Source organism: Pieris rapae, chromosome 6 (genome assembly GCF_905147795.1).
Source record: "Pieris rapae chromosome 6, ilPieRapa1.1, whole genome shotgun sequence".
Taxonomy (NCBI): domain Eukaryota; kingdom Metazoa; phylum Arthropoda; class Insecta; order Lepidoptera; family Pieridae; genus Pieris; species Pieris rapae.
In genome coordinates, this window is record NC_059514.1 from 973,512 (window position 1) to 1,000,724 (window position 27,213).

The 27,213-nt window shown below is 32.0% G+C and overlaps 1 protein-coding gene across 3 annotated transcripts in view; it reads left to right on the forward strand.

Moving 5' to 3' along the window:
* The window catches only part of LOC111000179 (synaptotagmin-10), a 61,831-nt gene that overhangs the window by 17,274 nt on the left and 17,344 nt on the right, over window positions 1-27,213 (forward strand). For 2 of the 3 annotated variants that reach the window (XM_045628712.1, XM_045628710.1), the window contains exons 2-4: window positions 14,730-14,886; window positions 16,035-16,185; window positions 21,170-21,313. In XM_045628712.1, coding sequence (XP_045484668.1) covers window positions 14,730-14,886; window positions 16,035-16,185; window positions 21,170-21,313 — 452 coding nt within the window. The remainder of the gene's footprint in view (window positions 1-14,729; window positions 14,887-16,034; window positions 16,186-21,169; window positions 21,314-27,213) is intronic. The other variant, XM_045628711.1, reaches the window with a different exon arrangement.

Sequence of the window (27,213 nt, forward strand, 5' to 3'; positions counted from 1 at the left end):
AAATCTAACTATTAAAACTTAATTGATTTGTATATAATTTATTTTCTCCATAAAAATGAATTGATCTCCAAAAACCTCAGTCACGTATGTTCTTTCTAAGAAAGTTAAAAACAAACATTAATTAAATAATATAGTAAATACCTTTTCAAGTGTACATAGTAATTAAAGAGCGTGCAAAGGCGATTTAACAAAAATTCATGAATAAATTCCTTATACTGACGGGCTATGAATATTCAAACTAAATTCAGGCTGAGAATTTCCTTTTAACATAACTTTGTTAGATACGGCTACTGCATAGGTTTGGGACATTCATTTACCAAATAAATCCTAGAGTTGTGTGTGTTTGAAGTTGAGAAATCTGCTTTCAGTTTTAAATGAGAGACGATGAGCATGAGTTTAGTACACGAATTCTCGGAAACGTGATAGCAAAATGTATGACTTTTTCGTAGGAAATGTTCTACAATTAGTCAATGTTACAGAACACGTATTTGCTTGTAATTTAACTACAGCTAACAATTATTTATACGTTTTGATATAAATCTCGTAGACTATTAATAAAATAAAGGCCTCAATATAACACTTCTCAACCTCTTAATAATAATTAAACTTTGTTCATAACCAAATTATGGTTCTGTCAATATTAATCGCTTTTCTTAGATCTTAATAATCTTTTACAATCTTTCTTACCAATAACATCGTGTCGAGAACCTCTCTATTATCAAACACATTTACAAATAATAAAAAAATTCAATTATAATAATATATTATCTTAGATTTTTATTATACATCATTCAAAAATAATCAAAGTAATTTAATAATTAATACAAAGATTACTTCCACCATCCACCATTCTGAGGTTGTTTAAATTTAGGAATTTAAACTTAACTCAACTCTGAGTTCAAAGCAAAACATATTTAAGTAATGTCTAAAAACTTTGAAGTAACTTTATATGGTAGAGCTACTTAGATTGAAATTTAAAATCATAGAAACATTTGCAAAATTTTATCCAGACCTATCTATATATTCTTTGAGTAATTAAAATATTTGCAAATGCGAATGGAAATAAATTAATGATTAATTATAATTACAATTCATTTATTTAAGCAGACAATTATAAGTCTATATATAAGTGTTATATTGTCCTAATTAATATATTAGTAGGTTAGGTTTAAAGTAGGTATATCAATAGAGACGATCACTTAAGCTTAGATGAACTTTTATTATAGCCGTTACAATATACGTATTGTAACAGCTATAATAAAAGTGGAAAACATTCACGAATAGAAAGTTTGTTGCCTATTCCTGTGATAAACCCACACATTTGGTTACTGTGAGTTGAGCAAAATTTGTTTCATAATAACTTTTGTAATAGGCATACAATTTCCTTTGTATGGGAGATTAATGGTTTCTTTCCACCCCACTGGTTACTGATAGCGATAGTCCGAGGTGGCGATTTGGGTCAATGTTTTGTATTGAGAGTGACAGGTGCCCTTGTGAGTCCTTTAATATTAAATGGGATTTTGGTGATCATTAATTTAATGGCGTTTATGTCTAGGCTTGTCTTGCTAATTGCGGAAATGGATTTATTATTTCGTTATTTCTGTTTATATGTTTGGTTTCGGTCTGTTAGGTACCGGTAGAGACTGCCATACTGAATCCTACATTTGTTCGAACACCCGTTGTACCTCAACATACTTTCTTTCTATATTACTCTATAGTAAATCTAATCAAAACATACATCAATCACAGTAACATGCGACCACAAACAGATATTTCCTTTTTTTTTGTTTTTATTTGGGCCACAGACGTTCCGGACTTTTCATTATTAAAAACGGCTTTGAGGACGTAAAATAATCCGCTTACAAGTATGTAAAGTAGAGGATGCGATCGGTACTTCACTAATCCTAAGCTTAGTATCGTTAAGAGTTTGGGATGGATTATCTCTGTGTGAAGATAAGGCCCAAGCTTCAAGATACAGATTAATCTGTGACTTGTAACAGAAAAATTCAAATCACTCGATGGGAAAAAAAAGGAAAGGAAAGGAAGGGAAAAAGGCCGGCAACGCACTTGCGAGCCCTCTGGCATTGAGGGTGTCCATGGGCGGCGGTATCACTTAACATCAGGTGAGCCTCCTGCCCGTTTGCCCCCTGTTCTATAAAAAAAAAAAAGAAAATTGTTGGTTTGTTAAAAAGCCGGCAACGCACTCGCGAGCCTGGTATTGAGAGTGTCCATGGGCGGCGGTATCACTTAACATTAGGCTTCGTGTATCATCGAGCCTCCTGCCCTGTTCAATAAAAAATAAGTTTTATCATTATATGTTGAAGCAGTGTTGGCCTATTGACTCTAAGGTAAAGGTTCTAGCCCCGGATGTGCACCAATGAACTTTCTATGAGTGTTTTTAACATTTGCTCGAGGATTGAAGGAAACATTGCGAAGAAACCGGCTTGCCTTACACCCAAAAATTCGACGGCGTATGTCAGGCACAGGAGGAAAAATCCATAGCCACAACACACACACACCCACACCTTAAAAGGTAGCACATCTGGTTTTTTATTATTTTACTATATTCTACTATTATTCTACTATGTATATGCATATAGACACTGTTAGGTCGTTTTGCGTGGTGGTTCAAGTAAAATAAACGTCAGAATAAGCGGTAAGTTTTGAGAAAAATATTACAACAGACGTATATTAAAAATATTAAATAATAATCCTTCTCAAACAATAATTTTTTTGGTTTGTTTTTTTCTCAGAGATGGCCTTAACTAATGTTTGTCGCTACCGTATCTTGGGGCATGTAGGCATGGAGATGTGGGGTAGTAAGGTTACATTCAGGGAAGATTAACGAGTGTTAATAGCCAAATACTTAACAGAAATTAGCAAAGAGTAATGAAGCAACAGTCCCAAGTTCTAAAAAGTTTCTTTGTTCCAATTACGCAATTTAACAAGGTTACACAAAACCTGTGAAAAATATAAGGGAAAGTATCTAGAATTACATTTCATCCATGTCATCAATCAATTCGCAAATCCTGCGTAGTTACGAGGACAGATAACTAATGATCTAGAGGTGTGCCGGCTACAGATTAAACGTGTTTTTCATCGCACCTTGTGAACTCGGCGAAAGATTTTTCATTACTCTGTGTGTTTGTTACATTTCAAGGCTTTATACGTCTTTCTTAGTTCTTTCGAGTATTTTAATATTTTTATATCACAATATCATTCTCATATTTTTAGGCATGATGAAGCTTCAATATGAACATTTCGCTGAATAACGTTATTTTTGTTTATTCTGAATTTTATTTCAATATAATTCTATTGCTATAATTTTATTGAATAGGTACGATTTGAATTCTTCGGTCTTGATATAAAAATACATTCTTCTTCAGTCACACTGTTCATTTCTGAAGGTCGTGTTAGTTGGGGCGCCACCGCATACTTCTTCCACTCTATCCTGTGGTGTGGTCCTCTATCCTCCGCGCTAGTGATTATAAGACCCGTGAGGACCTTTAATTGATTGGTGCAACGAATAGGAGATCAGCCTAGAGGTCTGGTGCTCTCCACTCTGCCGTGGACTGCTCTAAGTTACGATGTTTTTTTCTAGACTTTCTCGATCTCTGCGTGTTGCCCAAAAACATCTGTGTGTGTGTGTACTTATATACGCATTACTTCTTTGCCGTAACAAAATAGTCTTCGCGTTTCTAGGGTTGTAGCAAAAACGACACGAAGAAAAGGCATTTATAATTGAAACATTGAATTTTAATTAAATTTGTGATATTTTTATTTGATATCACAAAAAAGCATTTCTACATAATAAAAAAAATAGAATCTCTATTTATTTTAAAATGTTGTGGTCTATGTTTCAGCTAACTTCAGGGTGTAGGTTTGTTACAAAAAACCGTTTTCCGGTTTCCGCGCGCATCGTAAACTGTTGCCTGGACGTGATTATTTTAAATCTTTATTTTAATAATAAAATAAATAATTTTTAAACCAACGAAATAATTTTAAGATGTTATGTTATCTTAGGTCATTAAAAATATTCTTGTATAATACAAATGTAAATAGCAATATAACTTTGAAACAAATTATTCAGTTACAAAAGTAAAATAAGTTGAGATAAGAGTGGTATTTAGAACCTATATATATATATACATATATATAATAGAAACATACATCCCCCATTTTCTCATTATAATATTCTAAAACACCAATATATATATATCAAATATTGTATATCAAATATATAATTGAAGTCAGGAAAATATATTGAAATGTATGAAAAGCTATCTTTCTTCATGGCAATTTTTCTATTTGAATATCATTGCTAAGAATCTAGTAAGACGAATGTTCTTTGTGTAGTGGACGGACTATCCATAAGGCTACAATATGGATCGTCCATAAATTTTACTAAGAAATAATAAGCAAGCCGGCTAAACTAAGGTTTTTTAATGCCTTAAGTTGACTTTATAATTTTCATCTTCATATATTTCAAATAATGGAAATATGTATTCACATAAGGAATGACCAAGGTTTGGTTCGGTTATAGAACCATTCATAATCATGCAACAGACTGTCTCAAAGATGTTGCAGTGCACCCATCTTTTGTCTGAAACCTATTTTGATATGACTCACTGACTTGATTGATACAGCAAGGTTCTGATACTGAAATTTGATATATTCTTTGTTAGGTATTTTATTAGCACCTGTCTAGACTTTATATAATTATTAACACGGGTTTCGTCCTTTCAAATAAAATCATCCATAAAATGCGATTGACACATTTTTATGTTTTTAGTTATAAAACTATTTCGACGATTTGTACCTATAATTTTCGACTCTTTTCTTGGAACGTAAATTTATGATTTAAGTACGGGGCATTCTAAATAAAAAAAGAAAAATATTATTATTTTTGTATATTAAAAAAAAAATCTTAAGTACTCGACCGATTACAGAAACTATTTCACCGTTACAATGTTAAGAGTTTGAGTATAAGTAACATATTTATTTCCAAAATATTAAACAAATTGTCCAGCTATGCGGAGGGAGTGGTTGTGCTGTTTCATATACATAGAAGTATAGTCAACAAATACCTATATTGTTTATTTTAAAGTTCTACAATCCTCTTCCTTGGCATTACTAAAAAACCACCAGACCACCTCTGCTCAATCGTAGAACGCCCGGATTTTTAATACAAAAAAATCTGTGAAGTTACAATCCCGTATGAGCACGTCTTGTGAGCATACTGCATATTACTGCACAATGCATACACATAATCTTTGATCATTGTAATTTTATTTAGACGAGAACTTGTACTATGCGGACAGATAATGTTTGTACAGTAGAGATTTAAAGGAAGAGAGAGAAGGAGATGGGGAATTGAAGAAAAAATATAAAACTAAAACTTATAAGTTTTCTTTAATACAAACGATTAATTCACGTCTTTTCATCTAAGTGTTTTCTCGTCTCTACGAATGTAAGTACTAAATAATATAACTTTTATATAGTTTTTATTTCATAAACTATATCGTTTACATAGCTTCAGCATCAAAAATATACTTTAACTACATAAGGATAAGGTGGCATTTCTAAAAGCACGGTAACCGAAATTTTATGTCTAGACTACACAACATGTCAAAGCAACATATTTGTGTTAATATCGCAAATGTGTCTGTATTAATGTTTCCAACTCTGTACATGTCGTGTGTTTTATCAGAGTGATAAGTTGAATCATATATCCTTCTTATCAAGTTTAGCTCCTCATATATTTATTTTCGGTTTGATATTGTTTAATTGTCGATTGCTTATCTGATTTATTATTACTATGAACACTCATGACATCAAGGGACTTTTTGCGCCGGCTGCCTTCTTGCATATAGACTTTTTAAGAGCCGTCTACAATTTTTTTATCAAAGGAGTATTTACAATTAAGTGAAAATATATAAAAAGTTTAGTGAAGGTCCACTAATTTCGATCTCTTCAAGCAACTTATTATGATTTATTTAGTTTTAAAGTTATTTAAAGTAACACAGAACAGTGTAAGTATGCAAGGGGGGAACTTATATGCTTTAGTTTAATCAATAGCATTATTATTTAGAGATTCAATCTTCGCCTAGCGCCTATTTTATTATATTATAATAGTTTTTTTTTGTATCTATATTTGTGCATATAATTATTTTGAAGCAGCAAGTACGGAGTTCCCATATTCTTGTCCATATACCTTACCTTATAGAACTGGCAACTAAAGTTTTTTTTAACTAATAATGTTAACTCTCCAAAGGCGTAATTGAAGTAAATAATTTGACTTTATTCATTTGTTTCTTTCACAAGAAGCGGTGGAGAAAAAAATAAGAGTTGTTATCATTATTTTATTTATTTATTTTCAGCCCATACGTGTCAAAATTTAAACAAACATTTACAAAATTATAGAAATCCTTTTGCCATTATACATTATATCCTTTATAAGTATACCTTTGAAATTATAGCATAATAAATACACAAATACGTCATTTCCCGGCGAAGAGTCGAAAAGCTGCGAGAGTAATCGGAGAATGGGAATAGCTGGATAGGGCGACTCGAATACACAGCAAAATGTTTCCGGCATCGGCGATAGAGAGACATTATCTCTCCCAGCAAGTATGCGCTTTCAGTTTCGATATTAATTATGCTTCAACCAAATTTAAATTCAAAGCTAAATCCCTACTAAGTTCTTGAACGTGAAAGGAATAATTTTTTAATTAGATTTTACTGTTTACCTTATAGCAGCATTATCGAGGCACGCATTTTAATTGTTTACGAACGGTTGTACTCAAATTACAAAGCAAGACTGATTCCACTCACAAAATAATATTGACTTGAAGTGCAAACGTCTTTTGTTAGATCGACAAACATATTATCTCTTCGTGATTCCTCTATAATTAATATCTTGTTTACTTATTAGGGAGATGCCCTTAGAATTGATATGGAGATTCTTGAGAATTAACAGGAAAACTGTTTTGTATGTTTCATACTTGATATAATTACATTTTTTGCTGCAATTTAAATAAGAGAAGTTGATTTATCGTATATCATTTTTATATTCGTCAGTAGATATATTCTACTGACGCCTTTGCGTGGAACCCAAAAAAATAGTATATCTACTCATTTTGTAATCTTAATTATGTCGTCATTACAATCGGTAAGGCTTAAAATGCGACATATCAATACACATGATAGTCAATAATGTATTTGACATACAGGGTCTTACTTAGCACTAAGTGGCGACTCTGAGTCTTATAATTAGTACATAGATAAAAGACTCGATGTAAACCTGAACCCTCTTGCTTTATTGCGCGATTAATTATTAAGCTAAAATAGAATTGTTATTACCGACAAAAATTCACGTAGAAGAATATAAAATTCTATATTTCAACAAGCGCAATAGTGCATATTGCATATTCAGAATTCCGCTGAAATATTTCACTACGTGCTCACATCACTTGCTTGCCTTCGATCGGCGTAAGCAGTCAAGTTCAAAATTCAAAATCATTTATTCATTTAGGTAACACAATGTAGAGAACATTGTGTTACCGTCAGTAAAGAAATACATATTAAATCCTAAATGCTTTGCTACATTTACTGCCAGTCATATCCAAGGGCGTCATGTCCAAATCAAGGGCTTTGAACGGACGAGAAGAACTGGCAATAAATACTCTGCCACTACGCCACTCTCATAAGAATAGAATTTTACAATGATAATATGACAGTCGGCCACTGTATAGCTGTATTAGAACGTACAGTTCGTTATATAACTCGTGTGAAATATTAAAAATTAATAACCAAGCAAATACAATACAGCCGTGCAATTGTAATCTGAAATAATTGTTTGATTATTTAATATTTTATATTTAATCAATATATTAAAGTTGGTTTTATTAAATTTGACGAATTTTATTCTATTTTTTATCAATATATTAAATGAAAAAAGACTAAAGGACACTCTGTAATAGAAATAATAGTTTAAGCTTTATAATTAGTTCAGTCGGTTGAATTGGTTTAATCAACTCCAATACTAACTAGGCTAACGTATTTTCAAGGTAAATAACAATTTGTGGCTATTCGAAATTAATATAACTATTTGTTTTGTATAAATATTTAATATGAAATATTTTCATCTACATTTAAAAATAATGTAATATTAAAAAAGTTGAAATGTTAGCCTAGATTCTAGAAGTTTAAGCGTTTCTCATCTATAAGATCGTGCATTCGAATCACGGCTCTGCACCAAAATTCGTCAGGCTACCCCATCTACTTGCTTGATTATGAACATTATTTTTCTTTTATAGCCAAGTTCACATTTCAAGAATTCTCGCTTAAATTTCATTGCTTGTGGCGGCATCCATGCCATTTTGCCTCTCTCCCTAAATGGCGTGGGGGCCGATGGCTGGCCATGCGTCATACTCGTCAACTTATATAATATATTCTATAAAACAAAAACAACATAACAACTTATATAATTATTATATTCTATAAAAATAAATATCTGTGGCGATATAGATCCTTGGTAACAGCGCGATCCATTATTAAAAAGTCATTTGTTTTTATCATAGAAAGTATTTGAACGTCGAACTTAGAGCCCCACACATTCTCAGCGCAATATGGTGCTCTTCTAAACTATTCATCCATCCAACCATCTAGATTATCTTGTATGCCATATCCTTTCACCAAAATAAAATTCGAGATACTTTCGTTCCGCAATATGGGACTAAGCGTATTTCTCGTCCTTTATTTATCGCCGGTAAGAGCCTTCTTTTCGGAAGGGATTGGTTTAAACTGTTTTTATTGGGATCGTGTATACCCAATTCAATTTCGGAAAATACCTAGGGGTCTGCAATCTCAAAAAGATTAAGCAAATTTTCATATTGAACGCGCATTTATTTATTTAACGCGTTTAAATTATATGCATATTTTTGAAATCGTAGAGGACGTCACCACAATATTGTGGGACGTCACAAATAATGAAAATTATTGTTGAAGCCCATGAAGGCTCCATCAACACGAGGTGAATGTAGAGGCTATTTAACTTCTTGACACCTTGGGCCTAGAAGATGGATAAGTACAAAACCATTCGTATTATTGAATTAAATTGAATAAGTGCGCGTTAGTCTTAAGTGCTAAATAGTAAGTGGAACCTTTATAGAGACTGTAAGTAGTGTTATTAGACACTTTTCTTGAAACTCCTTTTTAGTATATTAAACTCACCTAAGTTTTTTTTTACTCATTAGTCTTAAGTTAGGCTAGATCGTTATGTTTAATTCTGTAAATAGACAATTAAAAAAAAATTAATGCGCACATAGAAAGAAAATCCATTGGGGCACAGCCGGGGATCGAACCTACGACCTCAGGTATGAGTGTCGCACGCTGAAGCCACTAGGCCAACAATGCTGTAATTATAAATTAATATTATAATATAATGCAATAAATAAAAAATAAGAACAATAAAATCAATAACTAACCTTAGATGTAATAACTAAAATGTATTATTACACGGAGTCCCTTTAGGCAAGGTTCGAAGATACAGCAGCGTTCCCTGTTTAAATAGCTAAATCTTTGTGCGAGGTAGCTGCCAGTTCTTCGGTCTCCTCTGCCGTCGACTAACCTTTTTGATATTTCCCTAAAAAGCCTTATAGCGCTAGGAAATTTACAGACGTTTCTTATATTTGTATTCCTACATATCATATTATATTATCATAACAGCAATAAAGGACAATGAACGTTTATTAGAAAGATATTAGCAATCCAATATTTATACTCAATACTAACTACATAGTATATGTATCGTACTTATATAATTGATACGAATGATATTGCCGGTAAAACTTTTACTACGCGTATTCATTTGATTTATTGCTGTTGTTTGCGCAGTAACTTTTAAAATGTCGTCCAAATAAAAGCTTTCAAATTAAGCTGTGGTAACCAAGTTGGAAAAAGTCGTTGTGGGGTTTCCAATCATGATGGCTCGACACTTGTTAGACCAATTGTGACGCATATCACTATTTCATATGTTTAGTTATTTAGTACTTTGATATGAGACGATAAAATAGTGATGTAATTTTTAGCACGTTAGAGTATGTAGGACTAGGTAGAGTAGAGATAAGCTGGCATGTAGTATCGATATGAGAAAAATGTTTTTTGTAGATGTTTCTTCTGAAGCCGCATTTTTTGGAGTTCAAATACATAAAAGAAGTCTAGACTTTATTTAAGACATTAAAATAGTAAGCTATAACTGTATTATTTAGATTTATTAAAAACAATGGATCAAATGGAACAAAGGGAATCCGATGTTTTGTTCAAAAAGATGGATAGAAAAGATATCCTTTTCATCCTAATAACGATATTCCTCGTGTTCTTCGCGTTTGTTACGATAATTTTATCCATAGAGATGTCAGAAGGTTTACCATGAGTTCTTAATATTCTTGGGGTCTGCGTATTTGTTTTAAAAATCATCACAACCTGTACCATCCAAGATATATACTTGATGATATATAAATATACTACCATCCTAGCTTAATTTTTTTATTTTTACGCCTAAAGTATTATTTTCAGACGGAAATGAAACTACGAAATATATTTTCAATTTTACAGATACGTTTTATTTCTAGGATTCAACAAAATCTGTTTCAAAGTTTTAACACAGAATAGAATGAATGTGTTGGAAATTTTTGTGGTTCAGTTAAAATGTTTTGATAACTAGTTGACTCGATAAACGTCGATATGTCAAAAGCTTGTCATTTGTGGCAATTTAACTGTATGGATGCATGATGTTTTTTAAATTGTTCTTCTTTAAACACACTATTAGTTAAATTTAAATAATCAAATACATTTAAGGTTTCATTTTGTCCTATTTTCATTGTAACTATAAGAATGAAAAACTTTTAAACGAATATTTAAAATAAATGTTTGTTTTCTATTTACATAACTTTCGATAGATTTTCTTTCTTCGATAACTCATGGTAGCTAGACTGAGCGATTTACGGCTACGAGAATTATCCACTTGTTACACCAAGAGAATGAAAACCTTATTGCAAGTTAGGTAACGTAGAAAATTGAGGCAATTTTCTATATAATACGCCCGTCATTGATTCAAATTTATGAGAAAGTGCCAGGAACGTTTCGAGGTATTCTGTTTCATGATTAGCCGTTACATGAAATACAGTTTTGCTTTGTTATTTCATTTTCGTTATAATACATAGGTCCGTAGGGAGCTACGAGATTCGTAGACACGAAGGCTACAGCGTAGCTGAAAGTTTTTATTTAAAATATTTGAGACTAATTTAAATAGTACTTTTTACATGTTTAAGATTTATTAATTAATTAAGTATAATGGTATAGTTATTTTAGCTTAGTCCCACAGTTAGATCCGAAAATTTATTCTTATTTAAAGAAGTGTTGTTTGGTTTGATTCCTCCAGCCGTTTTAACATCGTACGATCGGTATCAAGTGGAAAATATCGTCCGCATCACCTTGATGGGTGCATTTATATGACATTTTTTTTTTCGAACCAGCGAACTGTGAAATGGACTCCCGGTGTGGGTCTTCTCTCGGATATGCGACCTCTAATTGTTTCAAAGAAGAACGCACCCATTAAACGGTGTGTCCATGGCCTGCTTTGATGGACGGCTTTTTAGGCCGTCCCATTACACATAATAAAAATTTGATACGCACAATAATTCGTTCAACTGGTACCTCGATTTATGCATATACTAAATTTCTTTAACAAATTTAAACCTGTATTTAATACATTTGTATTGTAACTCGGCGCTTAGATTGCTTTTCAGCAATAGTGATGGGCGAGAGCAACTTGTCTCTGTAGTGTTCGGGTCAATAATTATAAAACTTAATGTTTAGATGTTATAAAATCTTGAGATATGTAGGAAGTAATCTAACAGATATATACATGTGTGTAACAGGTTTATAACTGAACAATAGTAACAAAGGGGCAGTTTAAGACAGTTAAACGCTGGATCGGGTTTATAGCATTAGTTTAGAGCTTACAACTTGAAGCAACTTGTACTACGATGCTATCTCCGGTATTCAAGAGCCCAATAGAGAATTTAATCAAGGCTTTATTGATATTATTATTTTATCAGTAAATATAACAGTATTAATATATTTGCATTGCCTTTATTAAGTAGAAACGTATTTATTAAATCTTTCGCGTAGCCTAACAAACAAATTTTCAGATTGAGGCTTGGATCAAATCAAATTACTTGCATTTCTAATTGAAGGACGTAAAACGGAAGGGAGGAACTGGCAGTAAAGTCTCCGCCAGCCTTTAATAGCCAAGTTTTGTTTTACACAATATTGCTGCAACCATTACCCCATGTTCCCATGATATCTTAAGTAATTGATATTAATAAAATAAATTAATAGCAAATATTTGTTCTCTATCTTTAGACATGGTGAAATAGGAGCTCCTTATCATGGGGAGAACACGCAATATATTATATCTATGCACCAATGTGACTTTTGCACGTTGATGCAGTAGTAAATATCGTGAAAAATCATATCCTAAAAATCGATAACGTACATCAACATATTTTTTACAATCGCGAAGGAAGTGCCATTTCCGTAACTCTACTAACTAACTGAAAGAAAGAAAGAAAGAACTTTATTAGACACAAAATACATTAATGTTTCTATAAAGTAGAGTGCACTGGCCCCCACACTAGGATTCCCTGTGTTGTACTACTACTACGAAAATGTTGAAGTCTTTAATTACATTATGATCTTTGCTACTCGGAAAGCCAGCCCTTAGAACACTCGACGAGCGCATTCCACCCAACCGCTTAAAGAGACTTGCGGTATTTTCTGCTACAAGACTGACTTGGTAGGAGATGGGCGTCCCTTCTCAAAGGTTAGCTTGTCTTCCTGCTGTAATTGGTTTGTAGTAAAGCGCTAATCACCTATTTGCGTATACAAATATTTAATACTTGATATATAAGTGAGCAAAATAGGCGTATATCAAGCGTGCGCCACTGGATTTTTATAAGCATAAAAAACGATATTTATTCTTCTTGGTTCAGGGCTGTATACTTTAAGAAATTTAAAATACACGAAATTACAATTTTAAGTTTGTGTAGTGAAATTCTTGTTACCCAGTAATTAAATTTAAATAAATTAAGTATAACTAAATTAGACTTGAACATCTTAGGTAATTTGTTCGACATTTCGTAATTATGAAATATTTGATGTCGATTTAAATTATAGACATTTATTAGGGAAATTATTTAGTAACATGAACCGATGTTTCACTTATATATTTATAAACAATAATTCTAGTCTTTATTGACTACTGACTCAGTAGTAGTTGACTGACTCAGGTCTGCCGTCAGTACTCACTGACGGCAGACCCGGGAAAAAATTGTAGATATTGATATGTTCTTTAATATTGGGGAGCATTTATTTTCTATCATAAATAGTTTTTTGTAGCGCATGCGATGAAAGATTGGGTAACATTATTGTTATAAAAATAAACTTATTTTTTATTGCAATTAAAATATGCTTATATATCAGTGATAATCTAGCAGTAGTCAAGTACTTTTTTCTTTTCGTTACAAAACATACTTACATACAAATCTTTCCTCTTTATAATATCAGTATATATAGATATGGGGGTAATAGCCATCATTTATAAAAGTAATTCAAAAACTTCACTGTGATTGAATAAAAAAAAATTCACCCATAACACAAACATTGTTGGCAAAACGTCGAGCGTTCGATTCACTGTCGTGCAGCAATAGACAGGTATTGACTACACCTGACAGGATACGAGATCTCCTGCCATCTGCCTTCCGACACTATCTTGACTATACAGAGATGTACTTAATAATAAGTTTTTACTATGACAGCCGAATATTTATAAGCTATGTACCTGCTCCCGCAAACTTGGTTTCGCCTTAATAAATGTTTTTACGTATACCTACTTAAGCTACCTATCTAGGAGCTACCATATGGACCACTTTTCTGTGTTACCCCGTAGTGGTCGCTGTAACGAAAACAAAACATAAAGTACTAAATAAAACAATTTTCATAGTTCAAGGAATGATAAAAAAACCTGAATTGGTCCAGCCGTCTTCGATTCTTTAACAACATGATTTTCTCAAAAATAATTTAACTTTATCCTCATGGTAACAGTAAAATTGTCAAAGGTGTTTTACGCAAAATTATAAATGTACTGAAATAATATTTATTGTTCTAAACTGAGGCGTTGTGATTGGAATTATAAGCACGAATTTCTAAGAGTTCTTATTTCAGTTAATAAGAATATCATTTCTCTCGGTCCTTTAGTTTACTAATTGAAGGTTCAGTATTAAGATTTTGAGATCGAAATAATATGGAATTCTACACAAAATAGTTTGTCTATTCAACATCAACCGAAATTTATATTATCAAGGAATTAAACGTTTTCTTTATAGAACAGGGAGCAAACGGGCAACTAACTCATCTTATAGAAATTATATCGCCGCCCATGAACACTTTGAAATAATAATAATAGATTTACATTATTGTTTCTGAAATCGGAAAATATTAGTTTAGTATAAGATTTCCTTTTTATTATGTTAAAACGATAAATATGGTTTTAATAGAGTTCGGATTGGATTGGATTGGAGAGATTGGGAATATATTTGGATTCTAATTATATATTTGTTTGTAATTAATGAATACATAAATTATAATAGCTATTTTTATTACAGAAAGTTGGAAGCCTGAAGGTATAGAAACGCAATCTGGTGGAGTGCTGGGCAGTTCCTTGGACTACGCTGCAGCTTTGATGCTGGCTGCTATGGCAGCCGTGCTACTTGCCGCTGTTGGCTACCAGTGTGCTGCTACATGGAGGTGGCTCATGGGCAGGTAAAAAATAAAATATATTTCTATGGTTGTGCTATAAGAGATTCAAGGCGCAATTTTCATTTACAAGGTTGTGAATATAAAGTTCAAGTTTTTAATCATTCTTTCTATCATAGTTAATTAATGGGGTAAGGGTATCTTTAAGTTGTAAAAGAATCAAAATATATCAGGCACAGATGGCTAAAAATAAAAGCATAAATCTGAATCTAAGACTGATAAAAATATTCAATTATTACTAGTCTATCAATACAGATGATATCATATAAAGAATCATCTACTTTTTCAAATACAACGTGGTAATTACCTTATACTGAACAAAAGTTAAAAAACTAAAGCCTTTGAAAACTCTTAATAAAGAATGTTTCCATAGGGTACTTATAAAAGTGTCCAAGCGAATAATAACGTTGTTCCAGATAACAATCTCTAGGAAATTGCATTGCGCTATCCTAGGTTAGCTTGGTAAGATAGGCTTAGAAGAGTTGCATATATTACCTAGGGCTGGCGTGCTAGACATTTTGTATTTATACATTCTCTTGTAGAATTGATGTTAATAATAAAAATGATTTAACTTCATAAGTTTATAAAGTCGAGGTGATAGAGAACAAATCTTTGTTTTTAATTTATTTTAATATTATTATTTACTTTATACGTCATGTGAAATTTGGCGTAATGCTTACAGCTCTTACAAACACTGATGATTTAAAAGATTGGCGGAGAGTTTATTGCCAGTTCTCTTCCGTTCTATGCCCTTAATTTAATAAATTGCAATAAATTTAAAATACGACGCATTTAATATATATTTGTGTTTTGACCTTCATAAGTGTACCTGTGTGTTACCTTTATGAATAAATGATTATGAATTTTATAATCAAAAATCATATAATAGATTTGGTGTGAGATTGATATTTAAGACTATGTTAACATATATATTAAAAATAAAACGAATTTTTCCATAAATATCATATATCAAAATTGATATAAGAAAATACAATAGAAGTTTTCAACTGGGTTGTAATAGTACCTATAAATATATGAAGCGTAAGTCTTCAGATATTACTTTTTGTTTATCAGATCCCAAGGAATTTATTACAAGTAAAAAATCAATTTTTTTTATTACGGTATTTATTATAATCTAGAATAACTCTTTAAAGTTGTTACAGGACCCGACGTAATTCTCAGGACAGCAATTGTGATTCCCTCTCCCGACAGGCGGCGATACGAATAAGCCACTCACTCCCCGACCTGCAAACAGAGCCCTTGAAAGAGGAGTATGTTCAGGAACACAAGGATACAGCTAAAAAAGTAAGTATTTAACAAAGAATAGCAGTATAATATTGAATAACTGATTCTGGTGAATTTCTCTGCTAGATATGAAACTATTTTCAGATAAGATTATTGTGGCAATGACGAAAAAATCTGACCTACATAGTTACAGTCTGTACTCAAATCTCTGTGTCTGTTTCATGATCATGTGTCAATCTATTAGGCATGTGGGTTATAAGCCTCGTGTGCCTGACACATTCATCGAATTTTTGGGTTCAAGGGAAGCCGGTTTCCTCACGTTTTCCTTCACCCTTCGAGCGAATATTATGCATTGGTGTACAGCCGGAGATTGAACCTACCACCTCAGGGATGAGTCACATGCTAAAGTCATTACTTGTGCCGACTTCAAAAACCGAGTAAATTTATTATCAACCTTGTTTACGCAATACGCTAGATGCGTGCGTAAACAATTTTTTATTGTATTAGGTTTCTTAAGCGCTTCTTGTTACACCTTGGATATTATTTATTGAAACGAATAAGCTTACTTTATTTTTAAATATATCACGGACCTTCAGCTACAATAACTTAACCTCGTCTTAAGGATATGAACTATGGTTTTCCACGTGAGTTCATCGACTCAGACGTTGAACTTTGAATACTAATACAATGAATCGATGTTTAAAAAGTCTGCAAATTAATGAAATATAACGAAAAACTATTTTAATAAAAGTTAACCTCTACCTATACCTATTAAAAGCAATGTTAATACATATATTTCAGCGCGAGATTCTCAACCATGCAGTCACCATTTCGATCTCCGACTATCACTAATAGGTTTTTCTCTAAATTAACTTTTGCTTGTAAGCTAAACAAATAAATCAAGAAAAGGCATATCTTAGTCGCAAATATCGAAGTTAAATTTTCTATTCCATTTGCACGCTATTATTTTTTAATATCCGCCCGACCTTTGCAATATTTCATATTTTCTCTTTCCCTATTATAAATGCAGCGATTTATTACGTAGAAGTTTCTGTAATGCTATTAACTTCGTTGTCATTTCAAGTTCAGTCTTGGAATATAAAGAATATTTCTCTGTGACAAGTAAATTTTAACTGGATATTTAAATTAATAATAATTAAATAATTTCTCATTTTAATTATTGTAAAATACATAACACATAGAAACATGAAATAAGCCAAATTAAAGCTTGTAAATATATGTTATCGCTAGCTAATGATGAACAAAAAATTTATATGTATTTGTTTTTGTCAGCAAAGTAAAAGATGCCTACTCCAAAGATACACTGATCCAGTGGTGTTTATTATGATTAGTTGGTTATATTTCATATTGAGTGAATTGCCTTTTTCCTATCATCATTTGATGTTTTCATAAGAATTATTTCTTTCTTTTACTCTATACTTTGTTCCACTTACTGTGAGTTTTTGTATGTCATATTAGGTTCTATTTTAAGATCTGGAGTTATCAAATTTACGATGAATAGTCGAGCTTGTTTGTTGTTTGTTTTGCTTTTTTGTTTTACTCAAAAATATATTTGATTTTTATGGGTTTTCTTTCATTTTTTAATGTTTCTATTCCCATATAAGCTAATAAGCTAATATTTTGTTGATATTAATATCACTAGGCCTATTATATTTTGCACACTTGTTCATCGTTTGTTATCCAGCTTTTTAAAATTTGGGTTAAAGTAGTTGTTTTGGTACTAGTAGCGTCCTCTGTTATTTCTGACTTGTATTGATTAAACTTTGTGATTGCAGTCGATATTCTTTAGTTACTAAAAATTTTCAAAATAATAAATTATTCACGAAACAATAGATAGCATTAATCATAACAGTTTCTTTGATAGACATTATCTAGTGGTTAATTATTAAACAACCTATTTAACCATCACATATGATCGTACAACCCTCATTGATCTCACCTCACAGTCTAAGTTGTGGTAGTCTTCTAAATTTTAATAAAAATATAAGATAATATGTAGCACATGATTGTAGAATTTTGTAGCTTGAAATAAATATTATTAATTATTAATAGATTCTTTTAAATGTGACATAAGATACAGATATCACTTATTCCACGTCATTAAATTTGAATCTGTAGACATCCCTACTCATCGTCAAAGAAGACAGAGGGTGTAGGCCGAGACAAAAAGCCGGCGTAAAAAACTCTCGGTACTCTTTTAAAAAAGCAAATTATCAAACAACATATTTTTTTTTAATATCGCAAATTAATTAGAAGTAGCCTCTCTGGGACTAGACTTAGGCCCTTTTATCAAATAGATAATCGTTAACTTTATAGTAACCCTTTTTACACAGCTATTCATTAATACATTTCTTAAATTTATGAAAAGGCAGAGATAAAAGAGCCTCTGGGATTTTATTAAAGAAGAGTATGTGATTTGCAAAAAAGAATTACTAACTGTTGATAATCTAGTAATTTAATATTAATTAATAATAAAATACAGTAATTAATTGGAGGCTATTAAACTGTAAAGTACACATTAAAATTAGTGAACACACAATGTTGTCCAAAATATCATAATTTTGGTTGAATATCCCTAAATACGTTTACGATGATAAATTTCACACAATAGCACATAATTGGACAACAGCTTCAATATTACTATGAGCGTGTCTGGACATAGGTTATAGAGCTAAACTCAATATTCTTAGGATATTCCAGATAATCAAACTTTCAATCACGTTACCCAAGTGTTATTAAATTTACAAACTACTATGTTGTATATTAAATATAAATTCTAGACTTGAGTATTGTAAATAATATTGATTTACTTCAAAGTTAAACGTATTAATCAATAAAGATTTTTTATGAATTTAACGATTTAAACCTAAACCTAAAAAAATACAAGAAAATATGACATCACAAATTTAACACACATACACATCAAATTTATTAAAACATATGTAATGTATCAAAGGAAATAAATTAAAACAAACACAATAAATATAAATAAAAATATATAAAATAAAATAAAAATAATAACCTAAACTAAATGAAAACTTAAGTATTAAGAGCATGATAAACAAGGGAACGTGGCAGACTGCTGTAAAACACATCAATATTTTCTTCGATGCTAATAATCAAGTTGTAAGAGCGAGATAGGCTATTCACTGGACCCTTCTAAGTAGCAGATAGACGAGCCGTAGGTACGAATAGAAAACTTTTAGTTTTAATTATTTAAATGACCCTAATCCTTGGGATTGATGTACTCTAGTTCAAATATTTATTGATGGCTCCGCCTTACAAACAATTAGAATGTAACCTTTGCAAACAGCATAATTCTGTTTAACCTCAAAATCAAACTTAAAATAATTATAATCATGTAGGCAATAAAGTAAATAAAAAATTCACTTATTCAGTCAAGGGCTTAGAGGGGGCACAAAGAACAGGCAAGACATTCTCCGCCGCTCCTTTTAATCGCCAAGTTTTGACCCTTACAAACAATTTGTATGGCTCAAAACTTAGAGCAGCCGGTATGTGGTAGAGTGAGACAGACTATATAGGCGTGTTAGTTTGATTCTGGTAGATTGAATAAAAATCAAAGAAAAAAAATACTGCATAAATAAAATATTATAATTGCATAAGTTATTAAAAAATGCTATGCTTTATCGCAGCAGTCACCCACACGTGTTATTTAAAATATAAAAAGATAAAATAAAAGACCAGTTAAGTATATAACTAATGGTTTGATATGATCAATAACTAATTTTACATAAATAAATTTAATTTATTACGGTTGACAACCTTTAAGGTCAAAATGCCAATAAAGACGTCTCACTGGAACTTGTAAACAAAAGTTTTATTTAGCAATTAAAACTACAGAAGAATCCACATAAATTCATTTCAACTCATAATATATCTTGTTCGGTATATCTTTATATTTATATAATAATAGTGAAGTAAAATTTTTGCACCATTGCCTCAACTGCAGAATAAACATGAACAGATAGTATTGATTTTACTGAACAGATGAAATTGTTAAGAAATACGTTAGTCATTAACGGTGAAAAATACGAAAATATATACATATATTTACAGATCAAAATATATTTTTGTTCTGCATATATAAAATACACTTTTATTTTAATACAACAGCCATACTATTTATTAATTTGTAAATGTTATTATTACCATATAGGTAAGAATATTGTAAATACTCGATAACTAGGCGATTCTTAAGTCAATTTCTGCCACACACCACTACGTTGTGGAACCATCTGCCCACTGAAGTTTTTCCGAACCTATTCGATTTAGGGTCCTTCAAGAGAGCGTACCCATTCTTAAAAGGCCGGCAGCGCGCTTCCGAGCCTTCTGGCAGTGCGAGTGTCCATGGGCGGCGGTTTCACTTAACATCAAGCGAGCCTCCTGCTCGTCTGCCTCCTATAACATAAAAAAATACTGTAAATTTGTGTTTTTTATACAATTTTCCGTATTACTCAATACAGAATACCTTTTACCGTAAATCAAGATGAAGTCTATGGAAACGTAATCTTTAAAAATACATTATTCATTCCGTAATACACGCAAACAAAGGCTTTACGGTTAGATACGTTGTATTGAAATAAAAAACATTGAGATTTCCTTTCTCATTAGGAATATTTGATCGAAATATTTCAATAAGCTGGTATGCTATATTTTTTTTTATGGAAATGTGCAGTATGAATGCTGATTACGTAGGTTCGAAATCCACCTTTTCGACCATATGGACAAGAAGTACAAATCAAATGGTGTGTTCGATCCCCGGCTGTGCACAAATGGACTTTCTTTCTATGTTCGCATTTAACATTAGATTGAACGGCGAAGGGAAACATTGGAGGAAACCGGCTTGTCTTAGACCCAAAAATTCGACGGCGTGTGTAGGAGGCCGATTACCTTGGGTTGCCTATGATCATTATTATCACGATTCTAACGCCCAGACATAAAATGTTGTATCGCCATTGGTATATGTTTTTATATTTTTTTAATGGGATGTGTTCTGTCCCAGGTTCTAAGACAGACGACTCTGCCAATAGTCCCCGACCGCCACCAGACATTTCAAAGGCAGCTATCCCACCGATTGGATCTACCTTCGATACAGTTCAGCATATGCAGTTTGGAGCGAGCTGACTCTTCTATTGGACTTATAAAAGTAAGTAAAATGGCAGTTGATTGAAGAGAATCGAATGTATCAAATTGAAATCATTTAACTAATCTCACAACTGAACAATTTGCAAGTAACAAGAATATAATAGTAATAAGTATAGATAGTAATATAGTATCTGTGAATTAAAAACATACAACTTTTGTGAAGAAATTGGTTAAACACATGGAGAATAAAATTCAATGGACAAACGCGAAATTTTCAAATTTAATAGGATTTCATATCCCATCTAACTTTACACATTAAAGTCTTCACATCACAGTCTACAATTCAAAATATATTGTGCATGTTGGAGTCGTTAATATTATTTTTTATTTGCCAATGAAAGGCAATTACTTTATTTGAAATTAGTGTTTTGTTGAAATATAAATAATAAAAATGATTCGAATAAGTTTCGGATATTCTATTGCAGACTATGAGTTCTTACTAGGGCTAGACTTATTCATCATAGTTTTTACAACCAATGTCACATTCAATGTCTTGGAAAATGTGGCAGAATACTGTGTACCTACTGTATTTATATTTTGTCCCTAGTGTTTGCGACGTCTTTCATACAGAACTAAATTTTATTCAATATCAGAATATTATATAAAAAAATTTTACCGGACAACCTTGTATAGTGGGAAGATTGATGACATTTATTCAAATAAAAGTAAAGTATGTATAGTGAAAAGGGTTTTAAGAGTACGGTAACTTAAATTTGATAAAATACCTATTATGCAAGTATTTGACATGCGACACATTGATTTAGCATACAATTCTATACAGTTTTTATACGAATCCCCTCAAAATATCCATCGCAAATGTTTTTTCTTCCTGGAAGACATGGAAGACGATCTCTTATCAGTTGCACATTCAAAAATCGTTTGTAATTCTTTCATATCTATTCCATGACGGATAACAGGTAAGGAGTCTAATCTTCAATTCGAAACTGATATTTATTATGGTTTAGCGGAAATTACACACAGAACCTCCAGTTGCCTCCAGCAACATATGAAGGTAGATAGGCAATTGAACCGAAAATGATCACATAATTGCAATCCATGAACTTGAAAAGACTCCCTGAACCACCACACCAAGGTTCAAATCTTGGCCCATAGGTACCACGTATATTTTGTATTGAACTAGGTCACTTTACACAACCGCGGAAGTGAGCTTTGTAGTTGAAAAAGCTCCCTTGTTAAAGTGCTAAATGAAGTGAATTTTTCAAATCACTTGGTTCGACTTTGTACGTTTAAAACCACTGGAGCGACACAGCACGTACTTTTTATAGCTTTGTTGAAAACGCAGAGATTTATGGAGATCTTTGACTTTCGAGACTAACTTGTTAGACATGTTTCAAAATACCTTCCACATAACATTGAGTGTTTGGTGGACCAAGGTGGTGCCAGGGTTGTTCACTATCACTTTTTTATTTGGCCAGACGTCTATTATCTTTGCTATCTATACAGCATACGTCTATTGTCAGCAACCGCTGCGATAAAGCTGCAAAAAATGGTCAATCGCTCTGCCACTAGCTACGCTAGACACTGCACAACAGTCTGCTACCAAATTAGTGGAGTTTAAATTGGAATGTCCTTATATTACTTTTTTTGAACTTTGGATAACTGGCAAATGTAAAAATTTAACTCTGATGGGGCAGTCGAATCCGCCTTGGTTAAGGTCCGATTGGTTTTTGTATGTAAAAAATCGACTTTTTTTTCTCCCATACAAAACGCCAATTTAATATGTACGGACCTAATATTATAATAATCTAGAATATTAGCTCATAATTAGTCTTGATATAATATATGTTTCTGTGAAAAGAAAAGTGAAATTCCATTTTGATATCAATTTTTTATTGGTGTATCGCAAAACAGGCTACCTATACTACGCTTACCATATTTAAACAAGTACCAAATAAATATTTAACTAGATATTTCATCAAACTAATTAAACTACCACAAGATGGCGCTAAACGGGGTGCACTCGTTCCCCGAGTTCATAAATTAACTAAATTGCCTCGGCAACCTGTTGCGGCGAGTAACATTTTAGTTTAAGAAAGCTTTATACATTTCATCTATGTAAAAAGAATTGTTCTATAGTAAAATTATACATTTCCACTATGTAAAAATAAATGCTCTATAGTAACGGGCCAATACTGTATTGTGTCCAGTGGTATTGGATTCAGATTTCTGAATTATATTTATAAATATTTCTGATAAGTTCATCGTGTTGGCAATATTTTCTACCATATAAGTACATTATGCGTACATAGACGATTCTGCCCACTGATGGCAGGCTTGAACGCTCAGACAAAAGAAATGCTCATAGCATTGCTCTGCGATGGTAATAATTATGGAGTAAATTAATTCACACTAGAATCTTTAATTTTCATCTAAGTAAGCTTTAGATAATCCAAATAAATGTATAAGACCTTGAACATCCGAAATTCGGTGAAATTCACGACACATTTAAAGTAGTATTTATAAATCTTTCGGGAGCCTACTCAGCTGAGTGGGCGTTACCGACTATATGATAGAAATAAACCCCTTTAATCTTCTATCTTTGAAGAAAGTGTTAATTAAAGGCCCTTTTTGTGGTATAACCATTGCGTAGGCTTCTAATAAATTTGTATAGTTTGATCAAAGAACGTTTTGAAATATTTTTATTTATTATAATAAGTTTGAGTGTCACATTGTTAGTTCTAGGACGTACTTGTGGAAATCGAGGCTAAGGGTGTGTTTCACAATGTCCAGATAAGATCCAGAAAATGCCATTTGTTACTTATTGGTAGGATAAACAGTATTTTTGCGTTTCACGACTGTCAGATCGCGCTATTCGTCATGAAACGCGAAGTTTCTTATTCCAAACTTTTATTTTTCGAATAATTTTTGTGCTGTATAGCTATTTGGTAATTAATCCATACATTGTGAAACAGTATATTTAGTACCACTTTCTTCTAAATAAATTATTTTTTAAATAAGTATTATTAGTTAGTGCATACTAGAAAAAAGATGATAAATATTCAATCGATTAAGACCCTGTTTCACAATGTATGGATCGATCAATTAGTACAATCAGCACTATCATACGCGCAAATCCAATAACTATCTGAGATATATCTGAGATAGTCATCTTAATCAAATTATCAATAAATGTGTGCCAATAACCAATCAACGGATTGTAATAGCCATCTGTCGATACAAGCTATCCATGGTCGGATCGGTGTATGTGGATAGAACTTTGTATGAAAATGACAGTTCATCTGTGCAAATATACTATCTTAAGATTTTAACTTACACCAGTTCTAAAAATAATTAAAAAGCTATTTGATATGTTTTTGTACATTTTAATATTATTTTTATTATTAACTGTATTTGGGTTCTATTGATTATCAAATATGAGTGTAAAGAGCGAAGACATTTCTTGTCGTCGTCAAAAATGGATGTCTTCGTAGGGTTTGGTTATTGGGATGCAGATAGGTGATCGATCGACTGTCACGTTTTGATTAATAGCTAATTAATCCAGTACCTTGTGGATTAATTATTGAGTTCGGGCGATAAACATGCAAACAGCAAATGTCACATTAATTTTAATAAAGTCATATAATAAGACAGTCCACACAATGTCATAATGATAGGTAAAGCTTGTTATAATTGTTGTCAAACCTATGGTCCAAGCTATAAAGGCACCTTGCCTTGAAACATTTATTTTTTTATTTATTTCAAACATACACATTATTTTTACAGCCTATGCCAATACGACAATGTGGAGAAACATTTAATAAAAATATAATAATGTATATAAAAATTAGACAAATAATTTACACAATATCGCTACTGTGAATTCACTCGCGAACATATAAATATGTCGATAGTATCGGATATATCCCATAGGTACTAAGAAGCCCAGTTCCTGAAGTAATTACCTTCCCCTTGAAAACACGGAATTGATCTATAACTGATCGGTGTTTACATCGTTTTTAGTTTTATTATTATTTATAGCATATGAAAATTCTATATAGGTATCTAAATTACGTACAGAGTCGCAAATCTAGGTCAGACAGACAATATTACTAGCGATGTAGAAAATTTTCGTTGTAGCTGGGTTTTCGAAATTAAGATTAAAGTTCCGTTTAGGAATTATTATTTACTTTTCAATCTAATTCTCAGAGCTAAAAAATTAATTTACTATTTAGAATAAAAACGAATACAAACTTTCGTCAGAAAGAATTTCAAGCAAATTCGTTGACGAATTGGGCATGAATGAGCATAATTTAAACGGATGGTTACCAAATGGAGTCGGAATATAGTACAGATATTTATCTTGCTATATCTGATAGGTTTTTTGGCGTTGCTATAACTCGAGAAACAATCCCCGTTAACTTTTAAACAACAACGCCATGAATATTCTTGCAAAAACTAAACCTCCGTAAACAGAACAGAACCTCAAACAAAAAACTTAAGACATCCTACAAGAGTTATGTGTTATGTTGTGTGTTATGTGTGTGTTACTGTGTATCGTAAAAGATCGGCAATGTCGATACACTTAATATCAGGCCGCTGGTTTCATTAAAAATAAGAATAGCTAAAGAAAACACTTTTTTAACGTATTGAAGCTATGTATTATTATAAACTTTTAACTTAGGTAAAATAATAATATGTTTAAAAATAGAGAACACCGTGAGTCACTTCTACAACACCCCTCCATCTTTTAGTCTCCGTGGAAATAAATACAGATAATATAACTTTTTCTACAGCTGTGATACTTTTTAACATTCAACACCCTTTGCCTTCAGTCACCGTGATCACGCACGCTGTAAAACACGCGAAACGTCGGGAAATATTTTAAATTATGTTAAATAAATATAAGTGTATTTACATAGCTTCAATCGTTAATAAAAGACAATATTCACGATTACGCAAATGAGTATCAGATACATTAATTGTGCGATGTAAATCCGATAACCCATTACTACTTATACCCTTTAATAAGTAAAAGGTATTTAATGTTCGCACAGTTTCATACCGAAATCACCGGTTTATATTGTTTCGTTAATGGAGTCGCCGGTTTAGCGGTTAATGGATAAATGCGATCGCTTTCTACGTTACTTTTTAAACGGTTTTTGAGCTCTTTTTCTATGGACCACTCGTGCAGTCTTATTAAATAAATTAATATGGCCTTTATTTACAATCTTGTAAGTTACATTTTATCTTATTTCTTAGTTAAGGTAAATGTAAATTGTTGGTTTCTTGATTGTCTTGCTTTTCAGCATAGCTTTCTCCACAATAATCTATCTATTGCTTTCCTTATCCATGTGGCTCCTGTTCCAGCCTTATTAGGACTTACCAAATTTTGTAATAGTCTATGCACTCCTGCTCTTACCTGCTTATGTTATTTTCAATCGGTAGGTAATTTTTTAGCCGTCAGCAAGAAACCATCCAGATGCTTTCTGGCTATCTATTTCCACCGGTTCCTGGCCAGCGCCTCACTTTTAACAGTGTGTATGGGTGAACGACCACATGATCTTTTGCGTTCTTTGTTTAATAACTACGATCAGTTTCTCCAATTTCTCATCTCTCTGCATTGTATGGTCGAAGTAAGATACAATTCTTTAGGTGATACTGTGTTCCTTTCATGGCCAAACTTGACTAGAAAACATAAGTTTTATCTGTAATCAAATAACGGTGAAATGCATTTTTGCAATAAAAAACGAATCACGTCATTTCACTCCAGTTGGAGTGTCTGGACCAATGATGATCAAAACTATACGTAAACAGTATACTTAGCATTCACGCGCTGTTGCGTGGTGGCACTTTAATTTCTGTATTCACGTACTTTAAAGTATTTTTAAATAAAATTAGGATATACGTAAAACAACTTTAAATTTATTTTTCAATGTCTTA